The 20,874-nt window shown below is 36.3% G+C and overlaps 1 protein-coding gene across 3 annotated transcripts in view; it reads right to left on the reverse strand.

Moving 5' to 3' along the window:
- The window catches only part of LOC135469193 (calcium-independent protein kinase C-like), a 39,950-nt gene extending 19,867 nt beyond the window's left edge, over positions 1-20,083 (reverse strand). For all 3 annotated transcript variants that reach the window (XM_064747739.1, XM_064747740.1, XM_064747738.1), the window contains exons 1-3: positions 19,668-20,083; positions 19,277-19,340; positions 13,185-13,208 (exon numbers count right to left, since the gene is read on the reverse strand). In XM_064747739.1, the coding sequence (XP_064603809.1) occupies positions 13,185-13,208; positions 19,277-19,340; positions 19,668-20,006 (427 nt within the window). In that variant the 5' untranslated portion in view covers positions 20,007-20,083. The remainder of the gene's footprint in view (positions 1-13,184; positions 13,209-19,276; positions 19,341-19,667) is intronic.
- Positions 20,084-20,874: the final 791 nt, after the last annotated feature.

The following is a 20,874-nucleotide window of genomic DNA, read 5'->3' on the forward strand; positions in this document are numbered from 1 at the left end:
ACAACTAAGCATCTTAACCACTTGGCCACGACTGTTCATTGTAATTACACAAGAGAAGGTATGCCCCCAAAATTACAAATAACTGTGTTCAAACTCATTTCTAAACACTGAAAACACTGAACATTTATAATCCACATTTACCAGTTGAATTTCATGGATCCTTCAAACCATAAATTGAGTAAATTTGACTGATTATGTCATTTTGGTAGTACGCTAGCCATATGGTCGCAAGAACATTATGATTTAAAGCAGGAAACGGTAAATGGTTTTTAAAGTGATTCACCATACTAACCCACATCTACTGTGTTACATGACCTTTCTCCTGAAGACTGCAATCACTCTGTCATGTTACATGCACTTCAGCTTCCTACTTCCACAGTCCTACCAGACTTACTGTACACCTTTCCCCTAATGACATTCTGTTTCAAGCATGTCAAAAAGTGGTGAGAGAAATTAACAACTTCATCCCAGTAAGTGTGCTTTGTAACGCCATCAGTGGAAGACCTCTGTCCATCTGTTTGTCTATTCAATAGTAACCTGTGCAACAACTATACCTGTCCTGCCAAAAAGCATCACCAATTTCAGCCTCGTGGCTTTTCCACTGCCCCAAACAACAATGTGTGTTTGTAGAAACACTTGTGAATTTCAAAGAGACTCTATACCTGGCTCTAAAATTGATACAACTGGTGCTAATCCGCCATATGGGATTTTTGTTGTGTCCTGAATGCTCATGTTAAAAAGATAGGATGTTAACAATTTTACCGAATGACTGATCAACAGATAGACGCAATGACCGACAGACATAACGGCCCACTTATACAGCTGCCTTAACAGTCGCAGCTATATGTTTTGCAAAGTTATTTTCACATAAGATACGCACTTACTTTCAGTTCATCATATAACAACCAGCAGAATAATATTTTACCATACTAGTACTTAATTCCATACTGTTACTGACAGTATATGTGTTCTAGTTTCTTAAAATTAAGTTCTATTCTATATAGACTATATAAAAACTATAATATATGTGTTTCATTTATTGATGAAGCACTACACAGCTGGTTTCAAGATACGACAACAGACTGGCCTCCCTTTGTTTACATGATGTGATGTCCTCACTTTACAGCATGGTAGGGCCAGTCTACTAATTTTAACATGGGGAGGTGTATAGAATACAGAAAACCAATTAAATAAGATTAAACTGACCTACTGAATTGTGAGTTTGAGTTCCCAGTATTGAAAGAATCATTTTGTTTTGCCAGAAATTTCAATCTAACACGAGCACTACCATGTTAAAGTATTAAAGCTGTAAAGCAGTAAAGTCATTTAACATTGTGTCGTCAGTCTGCTGTTGTGATGACTTACATCGAAAACTGTTTATTGCAGGTGTGAAGCCAAGGGACTACTTATATCATTAAGGAGGAAGACACCTGCTCTATCTCTTAGCACTTATATGTAAGCAGCCACTAGAATGGGATGTCACAGCTTACACAGGAAAAGTACATACAGGTGTGCAAGTGCAGCAGGTGTGACAGAACATACCTATCACTTTACGTTGTATAGCTAGACATGTTTGTGTCCACCATCTTACTTTTTGGGAAGCTGGTACAGTGTATCAAACTTATCAAACCACAAAATTCCCCACTGGCTCAGTTAACCCTAGTTGCACTCCTTCAGCCCCTGATCATGCACTAAGGGAGTCCATCTACATGTACAAGTAATGTGTCCTTTTCCTTCCTTCTCATGGCGATCTATAAACTGACCTCCTCTACTCATTTCTATGTAGTTTTCCGGTGGAATCTCAAATACTATCCTCTTAATTTAATATCCCCATCGTGGTCACACTGACTGCTAGATCTCTGGTGGTACTTCTGGGTTTGAAATGTAACAGAGCTCTGGCACTGAAATCATCCAGAATACTATTGTGTTTCCAGTGCCGTCTGTGAGCGCAGCTTCAATCTTCCTAATTTAAGCCAGAAAAGCAAAAGAGCTTGTACTTTTAGCACAGGTAAGTTTGTGTGCCGTCAGCACGGACCTCACTTAGATATATTCGATCAATTTAGGAAGCGGTCATGGACTCAGTGTTACAATGAATGTCAAAATTTTGAAATAGCACATTGATTCAGCCGGTCTGTGAGCCACCTGGCGCAAGGCAGTGAATTACTCGTTTCACCCGTACATAAACCCAAGTGCTTTCACATAGGCAAAACCTTCTTGAGGATGGAATTAACAAGCAAAGTTCTACATTTATAATTAAACTAGAAAATGTGTTAGTGAATGACAAATGTTGTTTTTTACTTTTGCATCACAATGACCTTCTGATCAACTTTCCTTAGAAATTTTTCAAACTGCAGCCTTAGTGTTGAGACAATATATACCAAGTTCAATGAAATTTGAAATTATGGTTTACTCGGAAACTTGGTAACAGATTTTAAGCACAATTGACCTTTCAGTGACCATGACCTTTGAGCTCAAGAAGCTCCTCAAAGGCTGCTTAATCAGACATGCACCAGAAGACTTTGCTTCAGTCACATTGTGATAAAAAACTATGAATGAAAAACAAATAATAATAACACAATTCTTGATTTTATAAACAGTGTTCTTTACACACTTTCATTTTGTTGCCAGTGTGCTGCAGTAATATGTTTCAATGTAAACTTTTGGTATTATGAAATCATAATTTACATCAAGTAGAAAATACATGCCAAATGCCTCAAAATTTTAAAAACTGAAACAGCTATGAATTCTGGTGCATACATGTATACCACCTTTCCAGATGTGTGTTAAACGAAGAAGTCAAAATGATACAAAATTCTGACTGCAACATGTTGCAAAAAAATTATTGAAATCCCCCCCCCCCCCCCCCACTCCACCCAAACATCAAAAATTCATTACATTTTCTAAGGATCAGGTCCATGAGATTAATTCATATGCATATTTTCACATAATATACTAACCAAGATCATAAAAACATAGTGCAATAAAATGAAACAAACATATTTCTCAAGTCTGCCTCCAAAAAAACGATGAAGTTCCATAAATCAATTGTCTTTACAGATATCTGTTATATATCAGTTCTACATGCCTTTTTCTCACCTACATGTGTAGTTTGTAGATGTGTAGATGCATCTCCGCACCTTACTACTGTGAGTTGACAAGTTGTTTGTGTGAAAATAATTAGCAAGTTGATATGTCATATATAGGTCCTGTCTGACTAGACTGCTTTGTGGGAATAATTTGTCAGTGAGAGTGTACTGTAGAATTTGGATTTTTATTTATTTGATTGGTGTGTTACGCGGTACTCCACAATATTTCACTTATATGATGGTGCCCAGTATTATGGTGGGAGGAAACCGAGCAGAGGCCAGGGGAAACCCATGACCATCCGCAGGTTGCTGCCAGACCTTATCAATACCAGGCAGCCGTATTGATATGTATATGCACATGAACACATACCATGGTTACATAAAATGATGAATACCAATAAATGATTCCTGGGTTATTTTACCTCTTAAAACATTTATCTGGTTATATTTATGTTGTACTTAGCAATTTTTCAGTCATATGACCATGATGTGTGTATACAATGTGACTGGGCCAGTCTGGGCGAGTCCGTGCCACTGCTGAAGTACCATGCCGAAGACACCAGACATGCCACCCAGTCACAGTTATAGCAGACAGTAAGTAAGTGCAGGCCCTATGCCCACTGGCATCATGGCCTGATAAGTCTATTGTAACCCTGTTACGGCCCATTGGCCACCTGCACAAAGTGACCGTAGACTACATTGATTTTAACTACCATGGCGACACATGTTAAAAACATGTTGAAATGGTAGTAACAGTCAACTCAGGTTGGTATCGCTTTGTGAAAGAGATGCCATAAGTGTTTGAGAACCTACATGTACATGGATTGAAATCCTTGCAATACTCAAAATGGGGGACCACCATTAGCAAATCAAAACTTTAAAAATGACATTATCTACTGATCAAGTGATGTGATTTAACAAATTTTAATGACATCCATGGACTGTGAAATTATTGTTTATAACTGCAACATTCTGAGAAAATTACAAGCACTACTCCTGCAAACTCTTCAGCAGTATTCCCTATGATGCTGATGCCGACATGTTACCATAGCGACACCATTCAGCATACATGAACTTATGGAATCCCTGCATGTAATGAAGTGTATCATGGCAGACGAGAAAACGGAGGATCCAGTGCGAATGCTGACTGATGTGTGCAAAGAAAAAAGAAAAAACCTACACCAGAAGAAATTCCAAAGCTGGAGTTTTAACATTTTAATCGTACTTTTAAATAGATGTTTTCATCAAGTGTAATCTCTCATGGATACTAAAATACAAGGATGCATATACCCGTAACGACGTAAAATTTCGTCCATGACTAAGTTGCTCATTTTTCCAGATTTGGGGGCTTATATTGTTTTTAGAAAGGTATTATGAGGTTTGTTTGGAAGATAGGCTGATACCTTACTGGGAAAATGTAAATTTCAGCACCAGAAGTAATGTCTCATGACATTTATTTGCCTCCAAAAATGCTCTTTTGTGGTCGAATTTTTAGGTCATATAGGGTTGGTAATATCTTACAAACTAGCCATGAACTGTACTAGTCAAAACAGGCTACCAACAATCAACATTTCCAACTAGTTAGAGCTATAGTCAGAGAGAGAAAAAGCCATCCATCTGAGTCCTGCAGTCAAGGAAAAACTATTCTTACAAACAATTTATACTGAATCAGTAACAATTTATACTAACTTTGGAGCATTGTATACATCCAAAACATCCCACACAGACAATGTATCTATACAAAAATGTATAACACAGATCAAACAATGTACACTACATATGAAAGAGTGTAGGTCATATCTGCTACAATATATATGCAATGTATGAAATAGACAAGTTTAGAATTAATACATCTTTCTAACAAATCACATGGCAATCAAACTTGTATATTTTAACATTTTAAAGTAGAAATACCCGAAGCATACAGACTAAAAGGGATAAGGCTAGAGTGTACCTAAGTGTAGACAAACAAGCAAAGAGCATGTGTACACTATTACCCACCTCTTGCCTTATATACAGACATTCACTGCGAAAGACTGGAGCTAAATATATATGCAGTCACATCAGAATATCACTCTTCTTGTTACAACGAAGAACTTATTAACAAGTGTTTTTCAATGAAGAATTACAAATAACTGGAGAAGGTGGCGGTAGGCTGGAAGGAAGGACAAGGCAACATGGTGGTAATAGGAGTGCTAACCAGTATTATTCTGAAGTCTCAGTGTTGATCTGTAAAGCTTTATACCTTTGCCTACGTGACCAAAACATACAGACATGTGCTCAACAAGCATGTACAAAGCATTCCAAAATGTCTTTTACATCACATCATAGAGTCATTATTCCAAATGAGGTGTGGATGCCATGGAAGAAAAAGGGCAAATGCCGAATTGAAGGTTTCTGCAATGATTGGCCAGTTGGGCCAAATTTAATAATAGGCCTATAACCCTACCTACTCACTAAAAAGAAATGCTTTCCAAAAAATCTTCTATTTTTTTTTTTTTTTCTTCAATTTTCAGTTCAATTCTGTCTTACACCTAAAAGTGAAATTTTAAGTGGCCTAACCTGATTTGTCAGACAGGGTGGGATAACGAGAAACAATCATTTTTTTAAGGATGGCCCTGGCCACGGCTCACCTTCACCCAATAAAGGCTACATTATTGTGTGTGTCTATTGTACGCATTGATAAGGATATCATTTACATGTATATTAAGTTTTACAAATTTGATTTTGTTGGGCTATACATGGTTTGGACTCGGATTCGAGTATATGACTGTAGGAGTTTACTACATACAGATGCGTTCCCTCCCACCATAATGCTTGCCGCCGTCGTGTAAGTGAGATATTCTTGAGTACCACGCAAAACAATAATTAAATAAATAAATGAATAAATATATATATACTAATAAGGATATGACTAGCGGTATATAATGTTTTATAAATCTGATTTTCTCAGGTTATATATGGTTTGGATTTGTAGCCAGGTCATAGTAACCACACTGATCTGCGTTCTGCCTCTTGTAATAGCATCTCGGTGTGTAACATGACTGATGGGGAGGAAGGGTGCAGCAGCGGAGGGTTTTATCAGCAACTTAGGAGACACAGAGTAAGTGCTACTATTCCGCCACCCCCATCACCCCCCCCCCCCCTATAAAGTTGGGTCATCTAACTTAAGGCTTTACATGTAGGTCAAGCTCCAAGTAGGATATACATGTATGTTGGCACAAAATATGGCTCTTAATTACTGACCTCCAGACACCGACATAAATTTCGCTTTTGCATGGCGGAACATACTGTCTAGAACAGTAGGAACCTGGCTTCCATGAATGTTCCAGTCTTCTGTTTTGGTATACTCAGTATTTTAGCATCAGATTTGTGACATTACCAAGAGTTACAAATTCAGGCAAATCAATGATGGTCTGATATACATATACAATTGACAATCACCTAAACAAGAACAATTTTTTACTTGCTTGGATCCTCCAGCTGAATCACGCTATCAAACCATGTGAAAGTGAAATCCTGACATGTACCAAAAATAAAGACTGTCTTTCCTCAGAGCCACAGCAATACTATTCTGTCTAAAACGAGTTAGTAGATTCCCGGTATATCAAAACACTACTTGTATTTCTTTTTGGAATAACATAAAATAGGACCAACACTTTACGTACAAAGAATACATGCTATGGTGCAATCTAAACGTTATGAATCAAAAAATCAGAAACTAAATCTTTGATACATTTATTCACCTGTCAAATTCTCGTTCCAATATTATTAACTCATTCACAATTACCATAGCAAAATGAACAACACAAGCTAGATACTAAATCCTTATTTCTCTTCTACTATACATTACACCTCTACCTGTTTATTTCACACAAACATTGAGTGAACAGTGAACACAGCACAACTTAAACAACCTTCTTGATTCTAAGCCGCTAAATGCCAGCAACCTGCGGATAGTCATGGGTATTCCTCAGGTTTTGCTCGGTTTCCCCCCACCATAAAGGTGGCTGCTGACGTATAAGTGAAATATTCTTGCGTACGGCATAAACACCAACCAAATCAAATAAATAAATAAATCTAAGCCACTACAGTGTCTTCTACATGTGATAACCATGTACTTAGAAATAGTGTCACACCTCGAATATGACGGGGTCCCACATGCGCAAGGATTTTCAAGGATCTATTATTTATATATCTTTTCCAGCACTTTCAAGAATTATTCAATTACAATACAAGCCTTAATGTGGATATCTTTGGACGTTTGTTGGCCATTTTGAATGTGATGCAAAATGAACATCAACACTGATAAATCAAGTCCTTTCAAGAGTTTATCCCAAAATTCACTCGTTTTCAACATCTTTCATGCAGGATTTTGTAAACCCCTCAATAAAATTCACACTTTCAACAATTTCAAGGGTCAGTGGGAACACTGGTTGTGTGATTTACTTGCATTACTTAATTAAGAAGAAGTGTTTTATGCTTGTTTATTTTTACTATGACAACTAGCTTTATCAGTATAGGAACTCCACAAGGTACTTACACAACCTCCTGACATAAAGCTACAGCCTGCTGTAATATGCCCCTAACAGATCAACTACTTGTACTTTCTTCTACACCTTAATTAACATACTCTGAAACATAAATTTAGCCAGATCAGGCCATCTCATTTCTAATTTCCTCCTATTTTCTCTTTCTCCCGATGTTAATTTGGTCAGAATAGGGCAGCTCAAAAACACTGAACGCACCCCCCCACCCCGGCTAAACCTATGCTCTGAAACCATTCATTTAAAAAACAGTTATCATCAAAGTCAGTGATTACAGGTAAGTTAAAGAGCGCCATTCTTACATAGGCTAACAAGGAGCGGCACACACAAATCATCCGTCAGGTAACACAGCTGTGTGCCCTTAGCTACTTATACCTGCACAGAGTATGAAAGGTTATGTCACCCTGTCATTGATTATAATGGCATCTATTCATATTAACTGAACAATTACCAACAAAAAAAAATCATAAAAAAATTACGACAATCAGGGAAGAGTATTTTGGCAGGTGATACATCACTAGAAACCCACTCTTGACTTCTCTCTATACCGTACATGAATATATCCCTTCAATCAAAATCCCTTACCAAAAATAGAGCTGGCTGCAACCTGTTGGGTGTTCTATTTTGGTTTACACTACACACTTTCTGTAAGCCTGTAGCCCATGCAACATCAACAACTACCTGCATATGCATCCAAGGAGCGAATTGAGCCAGAGACTGTATGTATGCTCTGGGGGAAATGTACAGGACCTATGGGTTACGTAACATCAACTATCTAACAAACACATACATCTACAGCAACACAAACACACAGACTTCAGGTGCATTGTGTAGATTTCTAAAATCATTTTCTTCAACGTCCTTTTGAAGCGTCTAACCGTATGTCATTTCGAAACCTGGTCTCTAATTCATGTAAACATGAAAGCTTGATGACAGGAAGGCATTTATTTATTTCTGATTAGATGTCTGCCATACACACTGGCATTCAACAAAATATCGATTATTTTTCTGAACATCACAAGTTTTGAGGAGTTTCGAATCAGTAGAGTGTGAATGGAAAAGTTTTAATTTAAAATTTACACAAAACCAATGCTCCTGGTGATTTACAAACGAAGTGACAAACGTACAGTCTGTTATATAATCAATGATAGCTGAACTTTAGTGATGGACTCTGATGACATTCTGGTAACACTATTTACACATGCTACAAATCCAGCAAACTAATCCACCAGATCCAGGCAAAGAGCCAGCTAAACCTTTCCTGTCACACCCACTATTAGCCTGAAAAGACAGCTATAGAAGATACTAGCTCACAGATTGATTTAATCAACAGAGAGCATCAGCGCAGATTTCTCATATTATGTGGTATATGATCCATGTTCATCAATTTGTTACTTATATACTTGCCTAACCATATACTAGTCGCAATTCACTTATTCACACACATAACTACCAGAAATCTTGATATTGCATGAACCTATAATACACTTCTTGACGCATCTGGACACAATCACACCGATGAAGGTTGAATTCACTACTAAAGTAATAACTTTCTCGTCATTTTTCTACCAATTTGTACGGATATGTATATATCAGTTATACATACATATAAGCACTCTCACAAATATAATATAAAGAACTTTTTTGTTTTAAAAACGTTTCATCTTGCATAACTTAAATACTGTGGCTGAATCTTCAAAACAAAAACAAAACCTTAAAAATTAAATGGCATACTTTATGCATGGCTATATTTGCCAGATAACTAAATGAAGACCTACCGTAAATGACCTAAAAATATGACCATGAAATAGTATTTCTGGAGGCAAATGAATGTTATGAGATATTACTTTTGATGCTAAAATGTACATTTTCCTAGTAAATTATCACCCTACCGTCCAAACACCTCCCAAATCAAAGTCAATAGGACTCCCAAAATCTTTGAAAAACGAGCAACTTAGTCATGGATGAAATTTTTGGTCATTTAGGGTACATAAAATAAAATTTCAAAGAATAGAATTTACACGTTATACTTTTTTCATCATACACAATCCCTGCTGCTGCATTGTATGCTTCATTACATACATTTTTACAGAGAAAACCTTTATACCATCTGCATATACCCTAATTCCTCAACCTTTTCGCATGTGAAAGAGTAACTTCCAGCACAAGTTATTCACATTTGTAATTTATTTATTTGATTGGTGTTTTACGCCGTACTCAAAAATATTTCACTTATACGACGGCGGCCAGCATTATGGTGGGAGGAAACCGGGGGAAACACACGACCATCCCCAGGTTGCTGACGGACCATTTGTAATTTGATTTAGGAGACAAAACTACATTAGCTGGATTGACTTGAAAAAAGTATCACTTTAACAGTCTAAAAAGAGTAATGCCTTTGAAAATGCTTGAACAATCACTTTGCAAACTATACGCAAAGGCTGATGAATTATAATTCTACTGTATACAGTAGATATATAGAGAGGATTTACATCATCTATGCATCGCTGTATGTCTTCAACCTTTTCAATCCCTTTAACAGTCTTTTTTCCTGTGGGATTTATGCACCAGCATACAATTATTATGAAAATGATTCCAAAATGGTCTGTTTGTGTCACTTAAGATGCAAGCTTCCTTAAAAAAAATTAGAATATTTCAATATAATGGTTGCAGAGGCAGTTTAAAAGGTTGAAGAATTAGGGTACGTGCATAAAGACATGCATATATATATATATATATATATATATATATATATATATATATATATATATGACTGTATACTACAGTACTAAATGATTGTGACAATCACAAACCACAGTAACATACATATAGTATGATATCATACATATCAGAAACCTTTAATGATTAAGTCACTGGCTAACCACACCCTATATATACAGTCAGCGGTATACATGGCCGTATCCACCTTCACACAGGGCAGGGCCACCAATTGGATAATGGCTGCATATGGCTCACCAAGTCACAACCTATATGAAGTAAGGCAATTACAAAGCACACTTTATTCTACTGTACTGTTTTCCTTTTACCACATTTTATACTTTGATAGATATAAAAAAAAAAATGCACAAATTCACAACATGTGGACTTGATGTTAAATATGCCATTTATTGTTAGTTTCTGCATAAAATCATGGCAATACCAGCTTTACTGCGAATTTGTATTCTGTTTCCTTTTTTTTGCAATATTTAATACTTTGACAGAAATAAAAAACATTACATACATTTACAACATATCAATTTCATGTTAAATATTCCATTTATTGTTAGTTTTTGTATAAAATCATCGCAATACGAACACACTGCGAATTTGTATCTTTTTCCTTGTTTTACAATATTTAGGTACTTTGATAGAACTAAAAAAATATGCAAACATTCAGAACATATGAGCTTTGTATTAAATATCTAACCTGTGACTTACAGTAAACAGGTTCACCAAAGCCTGTGTAAATGTCAATGTTGTTCCACACACATACAATGTAAATAAGAACTTTTTGATCACTGTTAATCCAACCTCGTATGAGACAATTACATACAGCAACTTGATATACAGGAAAATAATAAAATATGAACAGAAACCGAAAGTTTTTTACATGGTTTTTGAGTGGACAAACCCTGGAAATACCAACATGTCTACAAATTCTTACATAAAACAATGGTATCAGCCCCATCCGTAGGCATGGAAATACCCTTACCAGTGCAAATTCATAATGAAAATCCCACTACTTGTAATGCGCATGCATCAATATAAAGCCATGGTAACTCCCCATTTATTTTTAGTTTCTGTGTAAAATCATGGTACATCCCATTACTACCCATACCCATATCAAATCATTAAAACACCACCATTATTGCCCATTCCTATATCAAATCCTTATAACACCCCCGTTACTGCCCGTTTTTATATAAAATAGTGATGGCACTTCCATTATTGCAAGTCATCAGGTCAAATCCTTACCACAGTAAGACATCCATTACTGCCTGCTCTCAAATCAAGTCATAATAACACCTCCATTACTACCTGTTTTCATATTAAATCATAATACCTCCATTACTGATTGTTTCATATTAAATCATAACATCTTCATTGCTATCTGTTTTCATATAAAAATATAACACCATCATTACTGCTTGCTTTCATAACAAGTTATGATAGCACCTCCATTATTGCCTGTTTTCAAATCAAGTCATGGTAACACCTCAATTACCATGATTACTGCCTGTTTTCATATCAAATCATGATAACACCTCCCTAGCTGCCTGAGTTCATATCAAATCATGATAACACCCCTAACACTATGTAGCTCTATTCTCATCACACTTCTAACACTTTCCTATGGGCAAGTAAACTCATCCATTTGAAAGTCAATTGCAGGCTCCACATTTTTCTACCCATGACAACTACCAGAGGTGAACTGTGTGCACATTAGGGAGAAAAACAAATCAGAATAGGCTGGATTTGAAAGAGTATCTCACCTACAACAGATTATTATTGTTGACGAATGCCACTTACCAGACACACTATATTTGTGTTACGAGCTTTTAAACTCATATCAAGCTATGAGCTGTGTGGTCAGAAGAGAAAACTTGAACAGCTAAAATCCTCAACCTTTCAAAATCAGTAATGAAATAGAAACATGATATTTACCACAAGCACATAAATGCAACTGCAAGTACTATAAAGTTTTGATGTAGACCATGCAATACAGTGCAGTTTCATTTTAAGTTAAAGGATTAGTGTTCAAATTTAGATAACTACGTTGTATGTACTGTCACAATGAGATAATAAAATTGTAAACAAAATATGATACCCAAGGTCAATAGTTAATGAGGCTGACTTATGCATACTGTTTTTATCAAAACTCAATAATCTAACCAAAAAAAGTCAAAGTTCAGTAGCAGAAAATCAAGCAAAGACAAGAGTGATCCAGAATTTCTCTAGGAAAGGGTTTACTCAATTGTGATAACAGATTATTGAAGAGTCCATGTGTTCGTTTCTCCAAGTTTTGAGATGATTTCGCTCCAATGAAGGCATGAATTCACATTACTACATAGAAGGATTTTGTAGCAAGCAAGCCCTAACAGCCCTTCTCAGCATGCATTTCTCAGATAGTGCCCTTTCTCAAAAGTTTTCTTCTCATAAGCAGGATGAAATGCAAAAATCTCTCATGTGACATCCTCACATACAGGAATTCCCAGGTCACCATCCACACCAGACCTTGGGGAGGACATACATGACGCGACAACTCTCATTTGGCAGGTATCGGACAGGGCAATAAATCCATTATTTCACGGGATTTATTTTATTATGTTGAGTTTCTCAGGAGCCATTCTAATAAGAACACGTTTAAAAAGGTTCCAATATTTCAAATGAGATCAAGTACCTAAATCTGGACAGTAATCCTTTAACATGCAAGATTTAATTATTTTAAATAAAAAAACATTCTACATTTGTCCATAATACAAACCTGTATGAATGAAAATATTTTTAAACGTGTAATGTATTAAAGAAAAATGAAAGTATATATACTTACTGTGAGTGGTCCCACCACATACTCCTGTAAATACATGAACAAAAAAACAATAGTTTAGATTTAGGTTTGATGTAACACAAAATCACATGTCAATGGTGAGAAAGTATAAACAACACCTGAACTTTTATAAACAATAACTCCTAAACATGTTATATGCATCAATGTCAAACTATTGTACATGTACTGATATGCTTAGCTCATTCCTTAATTCCTAAGAAACGTGATGTCCAGTAGTTATAGGGAAAATTGATGTGAGAGAAGCAAAGAGCCCATGGGAAACCCACGACCATACACGGGTTTCTGGTATGATGAAACGCACCATTAGATGCATTTATTTATTTGAATGTAGTTTTAAGCCATATACTCAAGAATATTTCACTTATACGACAGGTGCCAGGATTCTAGTGGGAGGAAACCGGTCACAGCCCAGTGCAAACCCAGAGCCATACGCAGATTGCTGGCAGATCTTTCCACATGACCGGAGAGAAAGTCAGCATGAGCTGGACTTGAACTCACAGCGATCACATTGGTAAGAGGCTCCTGGGTCATTGTGCTGCACATCAAACACTAGGTCCATGGAGGCCCTCGTGATGAAATGAAACTGATCTCCGACAACCATCATGAAGACTACGAGTCATATCGATTGATTATGCAATGTCTTCAAGCTTTTTGCATGTTCACCTGGTGTTGTTTTAAGTATATTTTGAGGCCATTTCTCTGAATAGACTAAAAACAATCTATATTTTCTATCAAGCAAAGGTGTTACGAAACCCAATGGATTGATGTAACATGAACATTAATGGGGATAAACGGTGTTCAAATTTGGCATGAAACTTGTAAAAAGGTTGAATAAATAAAGTATATTACCACAAATGCTGCAAGAATCTGAGAGACAAGCATCTTCAATACTTGGCAATATTGTATTATAAATTACTAAAAAGTCAGGGACTGAATACACTGTGATTTCACACACCACACTGTGTTTATATATATATATATATATTATGTTACATCAATGTCAATATGTATATATACATACACATGTACCTTTGGAATGTACATGTTTTATTTATATGGACTAAACGATAAACATTAAACATAAGTATATAGACATGAGCCCTTGTACTATTGTGTCTATAAATACATATTATTCACATCATTACTGACAGCCAAAACAAGCCAATCATATGCACCATGATATGTTTATATAGATCTCAATATATGTTAACCTGGGCCAGATTTTCCTACAACTCATGCAAAGGACACAGAAAACAGAATCGTTAGCATATTACATGAGCAGGATTGTGATGCAAGAGAAAAAATATTGATTTCATCTAGGTCGATAAAATGATTCAGCTGATGCAGAGTTAATAGAAGTCACACAGTCAGAGTGCACTGCCACTCAATACCAAAGGCACAAGAGCTAATAACAGGTACAGCTGTACCGACAGGTCACGTTAACGAACCACTTTGTCTGCTGGGGCCGTTAGTGGACATTCCATATCTGTTTCCATGAATCATAATCATAACCCTCATTTTCCATAGGCTAGGATTTGTTGTTGTCTGGATTAACAGTAGTTTCACAACAGTTCTGGTACCAAGATAGCGTTTTCAATTTGTTTTCATTATCATACTTAATCAAATTCAGCCTCAGATCAACATGTATAAATGTTCTCATAACAACTGTGCAGTTTGATTATTTATTATTCGTTTGTTTGATTAGTGTTTAATGTCACGCTTAAAGAGTTCACACATACCACATGGTCAGGTTTAAGGGAGAAACAAGAGTCAGAAATTCCAACACGACTGACAGGAAGCAGGTCTCTAGAGACGCTGATGTGAATGAAAGCGTCAGCACGGCCTTAAAATAAAACTCATTTTAAAAAAATCAAAAAAAAATCTCATTTTAATCTTTTTAAAAGTATGCTGTTCCAAATCACACATCGAACACTTAAAATGACATGTGACAATGAATGCCGTTGTTATTCCACCTTATAGTTATGTGTCAAACCCAATACTATCGCGTACAAATTTAAAAGCGCTGGATAACAGTTGGACACTATTATATCCGGCATACAAACGTGAATTAATCTGCACAACACAATTTTTATTTATGACAGCTTCATATTTAAAAACTGCCATGTAGTTAATATGTAGCATGTCGTGCATGATAGCTGAACTACTACCGCTTTTATTGTAAAGACAACGTAAGAGATAACAAAAACATCCTGAATATCACATTTCCTTCCTGCTTACTCACTTGTAATAACATAGTACATGTATAACAGACTTTAGTTGATAAGTGAATAACTACGATGTTTCCATAATGTTGGTTATTTGCCACATTGCCATGTGTAATTTACAGCCTTATATGTTACTGTACCTGTATATACCAACTATACAATGTAGGTAGTAAAAACCAACAACACAATGCACAAAGTAACAAACTCCTGTACACAATGTTTGTAGTAACAACCCCATGTATATACCAACTATACAACGTATGTAGCAACAACCCCATGTATATACCAACTATACAATGTATGTAGTAACAACCCCATGTATATACCAACTATACAATGTATGTAGTAACGACCCCATGTATATACCAACTACACAATGTATGTAGTAACAACCCCATGTATATACCAACGGTACAATGTATGTAGTAACAACCCCATGTATATACCAACTATACAATGTATGTAGTAACAACCCCATGTATATACCAACGTATATAAGCCTTGTTAGTATAACTATACAATGTTCAGGTTAAATTTTAACAAAATGGTACTTTAGAGTACAGGATTAGCACTGTTATGTTTTATGAAAATTGTGACAATGATGTTTAATACAGGCTTAATAATGTTTCATATTACGATTTTTTTTTACTTTGTTTAGACTGAGATCTTTAGCTGCAACATTGTAATGTTAAAAAAATTGTCATAAAATTTTGAAGCTTGACAAAATGGTACAGTCAACAAGTATCGTTGAATGTTTTATCGCACTGTTGCATGTTGTCCTGCAACATCGAAAATGTTGATTGGAAGCAATGTAATAGTTATATCAAAATAGAAACAGTAAACTAAGAGGTGAAGGAGAAATGTTTCAAACTGGAAAATACAAAATGTCAAGATGTTTTCCGTATTACCTGATTTCAACCATCATGAACAAGATGAAATGACATTTTCTGTACTGTTGTAAAAACATTTATGGTAGTGTGAGCATTTGTCTTCCAACATTCTGAGTAATTCTTGACTAGTGACGTCTAATAAATTCCAACATCACTGATTTTTTTTTTTTTTACCTAATTCTGCTTAAGCCATGGTGCTTGGGGGCATGTAATACATGGACAGTTGGAATAAACTTCTGACTGAGGTAAATTAACACAAGACTGTATTGCATCAGTTACGTGTGACCACTGCTAAGCTATCACAATGTCACCGCTGCTCTGGTTTTACTCTCTATGCTGTACATCTTTAATTACATTATACATACTCGTCCATAGCAAAGGAAACTTATAATGTTTGTCTTTTTGTATGCTTCTTTTTAATAAGAGAGCTCAAAATGTTATACTGCCGTATGTGGGAAGGTTTGCCGGCAACCTGCAGATGGTCAAGGATTTCCCACGGGCTCTACCTGGTTTTCTCCCACCATAATGCTAGCCGCCATTGTATAAACAAAACATTCTCGAGTACGGCATAAAACACCAATCAAATAAATAAATGAATAAATTAAAATGTTTTAATCATCCCACCTCTCCTGTTTTACAATTAAAAAGTAGAACGCAAGACTTGACAGGTTAGATACATTTGAGTACAAAAACTCATTAAAGTAAATAAAAATAACCACTACAATGAATAGTATATAATGACACTATTATTTAGATGTGTTCATCTTAATACATGTATACAATGTCAAAGGTCTGAAGTAAGTCTTTGCAGTTGATCTCTCATGGACCGATGCATGGATACTGAGGTTCATGTCTACTTTTTTATCTCACATTGTGAAGCAATTCAGCGCAATTGGAACAAATAAAATGACAAACATATGGCATAATGGGGTTTACCAATAAAGTGGATTTTTTTGTTGTTTTTTTGGCACTCTAGAAATGATTCATGATAGGTGCTTTAAGTTACACCCACCCACTGTGAACACTACTTCAAATACTTTAATACTATTAAAAGGTTCCTGCAGCATTACACATGATACTAAAGATAACAAAACCACTAGTGCATTTGCTCACTGACAAGGCACTTCAACAACATTAGCAAGTCAAAAATGCAGAAAACATGATAATATGCGAGTGTCCACTTCAACAACACTGGTGCCAGTATACAAGGCCACTTCTTTATCCTGTAACAAGGTATTTTATCAATTTAGATCACGAATATATCACGATTTTTTCCTTTTTGGCACACTTAAGCACTTACATATACATGAGCAAAAGACAACCAGTCAGTAGAGATATGCGCAGTGGCACCATACTGGTAGAAGACTGCATGCACAGCCACATAAGCACCGCCAACCATCAAGGTCTCAAAAGCCGTGAGAATGTGTGAATTTTGTCCATGGCTAGGTTTGAACCTGTGGCTCATGAGTCATAGTATTGTCATAGTGATTTACACTAATTTCAGGGTACATCAGCATTTGCTGCTTGAATGTCATCATAACCTGACATAATTGTCAAGCATCAGTTTATTTATATTGTATTTCAAGTCAAACTGACAATTATTTCATTTTCACTCCATTATTATCTTACACATATTAGATTACTATGGGTGGAGAAAACCGGCACACCTCACCATGGGCCTCGCCAACCTCCTGATGTAAATCATACGCCAAGCCAGAGAGGCAAACCTTCATGATCATTTAACCACACACTGAGCAATGCTTTGGCAATCATCTTATAACATAGTGGTAAATCACACTAATTACAAAATAACACCAGTGGCAAGTTTTAATGAAACACTTCCTCTCTTCATATGATGCAGACAAGCTTGACTTTTTTTTTTTTCCCTACGAATTCTAAAAATACACAAGGATATCACTCATCTGCAAATATTACACAGGAGAATTATGAGCAATTAGTCATTGTGTTAAATATTATACAGATAACATCCTATACCAGTAAATGCTTTTTCTATTTCTTAGATCACAGAACCAGACATGATGCTGTGAAGATATGCTTTCATCACCAATAAATCTACGGGGGTAATTGTCGCTCTTATGTTGTGTGACAAAAATAAATCTTAATTTTAATTTTTTTTGAAACTGATTTACATTCTGAGGCCCCGATGAGAAACACTTTCTTTATGCATGTCAATGACTGGTCTTACACATTTAGTAATGAAGGAGAATTTAATTTTCACAAAGAAAGAGTTGTAAGTACATGTACATTCATGCTATATGCAAGTTCCTGTCGCTAACAAAATGGTATGCTACTTGGTCTATGGGTTGCATCAAGTGACAAGATATTTCTGTGTGACCGCATATAGAGTATGGGATGTTAAGTGTGTGCAAGGTAAGAGGTATCAGTCAGTTCCTGGCAGCTGTATATTACAAGGAGCATGGATTCTCCACCACAGCATCTATACTCCACCATTTCTGCCAGCCTGCCATTGCTGAAGGTGCCTCATTATGCTTAGCTACCTCCAATCACATTGCAACAATTATGGAGGTAGGAAAGGATGGTTAAGGTCACATTAAAACACAACAATTCTTTATCAAATGTGAAATTTCAGAGTCAGCTGTTTTACAAACGTTTTGAAAAAATGTAGAAAACGTATGGGCATTTACCGTTGATTGATAAAATACACAAGCCCAGTACGACACTTCCACACCTTACTCCCCTAAAAATGCCAATAGGCTAGTCCGCTAGCATCACAGCGCCACACAAATATTATGCTGATACAGATGCAGCCATGCTAAATCGGCCTCGGAAAAATGGAGGGCGATACTTCAATCCAATACTCCAGAGATATATCCCAAATTTCATCATTTATTCATTCCAAAACAGCCAAACTAAACAAAATATTCATATTAAACAGAAATATGGCATCATGAATATGTTAATTGTAGAAAAGACATACCCTCTGTTACGGACCCGCTCACTTCAATAATGAGATGCAATTTCCCACTTGGCTCCAAATCAACCTGGTTGCAATAGAAAATAATAAATAATAATTGATATAATCGCCTGGATTTGCAAGAGAAAATCCACAACAAGGAATTTATTTCATGAAAAAGGACGCAAAAGACATGGTAGAGCCCGTAGATAAACCTGTGACCTGAGTCCAAGGGAAGAATCCATCGCCTCTTCCATCCAATCGGGACCGCATCATTCACCTAGCTGCAGATGCTGGCAACATGGGGCATCAGCCCAGGGTCAAAATAAAGCATTTTAACCGTATCAAATCTCGGTTTTTCTCAATTTAAACAACATTTAAGCATATGTAAGAACAGGTTTCTTTATAAACATACCCAAATATCCGAATTCGTCTCCTTAATTTCTTCAAAGGAAAGCGTACAATTTGCGACGAAATCGTCCGGCGGTATGGCAGCGTCATGAAACACAGTAAATCCCAGACTTTGACCATTGTGTACTTCAGTCACAAATTCCTCGTTCCATGAAGGTTTGGTAGTTTTAGGTTTCGTCGTCGATCTTGCTACTTGCTGATCGTCGACATCCACTGCTATGTAAGGGTCTATAATTTGCCCTTGTTTGTTTGGTCCGACAGCATGCCTAGTAGCGAAGTCGGTTGGCTTTAAGTCAATCGCCTCACAAATTTTTAGTTTGAGGGATCCATTAAAAAACACCATGTTTGCTACAACCGACGCATCAACCCGGTAGATAAGATCCTAACACATAGACACGGGATCCCAGATGCGGTACTCGACCCAGTGGATCAACCAAAATTGCTAAAAACACAGAAACGTCCTTTCTGACATGATCGGCCCTGGAACCTCACGGAAGCTAATCTTCTAAGTTTATCCCACAATGCACTAGGACAGATGACACAAAATCCATTACAAATCGAAAGCTTCAAACTGGAATAAATTTACTCCACAGATCTTAAATTGTGTTCTTTGTCGAGGATTTTTACTTTTAGCAATTTACGATAGCGGTAGCGTGTGCATAATTTTTATTTATATGGTTATTTTGTTGAATTCGGCCGAGAAAAATTATGATTTCGAAAGCGAGCGTTGTCAAGGGGAGACAACCATCACCAGGAGTTGAACCATCCCACTTATTTCGTCTGCTTTGGGTTGGTCTTCCGTTTGTCATTATTGTGTAGGCCTATATCCGTGTTAGTTTAGAAGTAAGAAAAAAGGCTTTGTCTGTCGACTAATTTCTGATGTTCATGATTAGATACCCTTCAATTACACATATGTGCAGGGGCGACTGGATGACTTTTAAATGGACAGAGGGGTTGGGAGGGGCAAGCCCACTGTCTCATCCCGATATATAGACTCTACGTGGACTTTCAGTTAGCTGGATATACGTTTTAGGCGTTTTCTACAAGAACACAAGTATTAAAAGAAGACGGTTTATATATTATATTTTACCTTCTCATTTTCTTATTTTCCTGTATTATTTATTTATTTATATTTTTGTCTCTTAATCATTAAGATTCATAACTTTTGCTTCCTTTAAAGGCGAAAAAAACACTAATTATGTATATGTTAG

Source organism: Liolophura sinensis, chromosome 6 (genome assembly GCF_032854445.1).
Source record: "Liolophura sinensis isolate JHLJ2023 chromosome 6, CUHK_Ljap_v2, whole genome shotgun sequence".
Classification (NCBI taxonomy): Eukaryota; Metazoa; Mollusca; class Polyplacophora; order Chitonida; family Chitonidae; genus Liolophura; species Liolophura sinensis.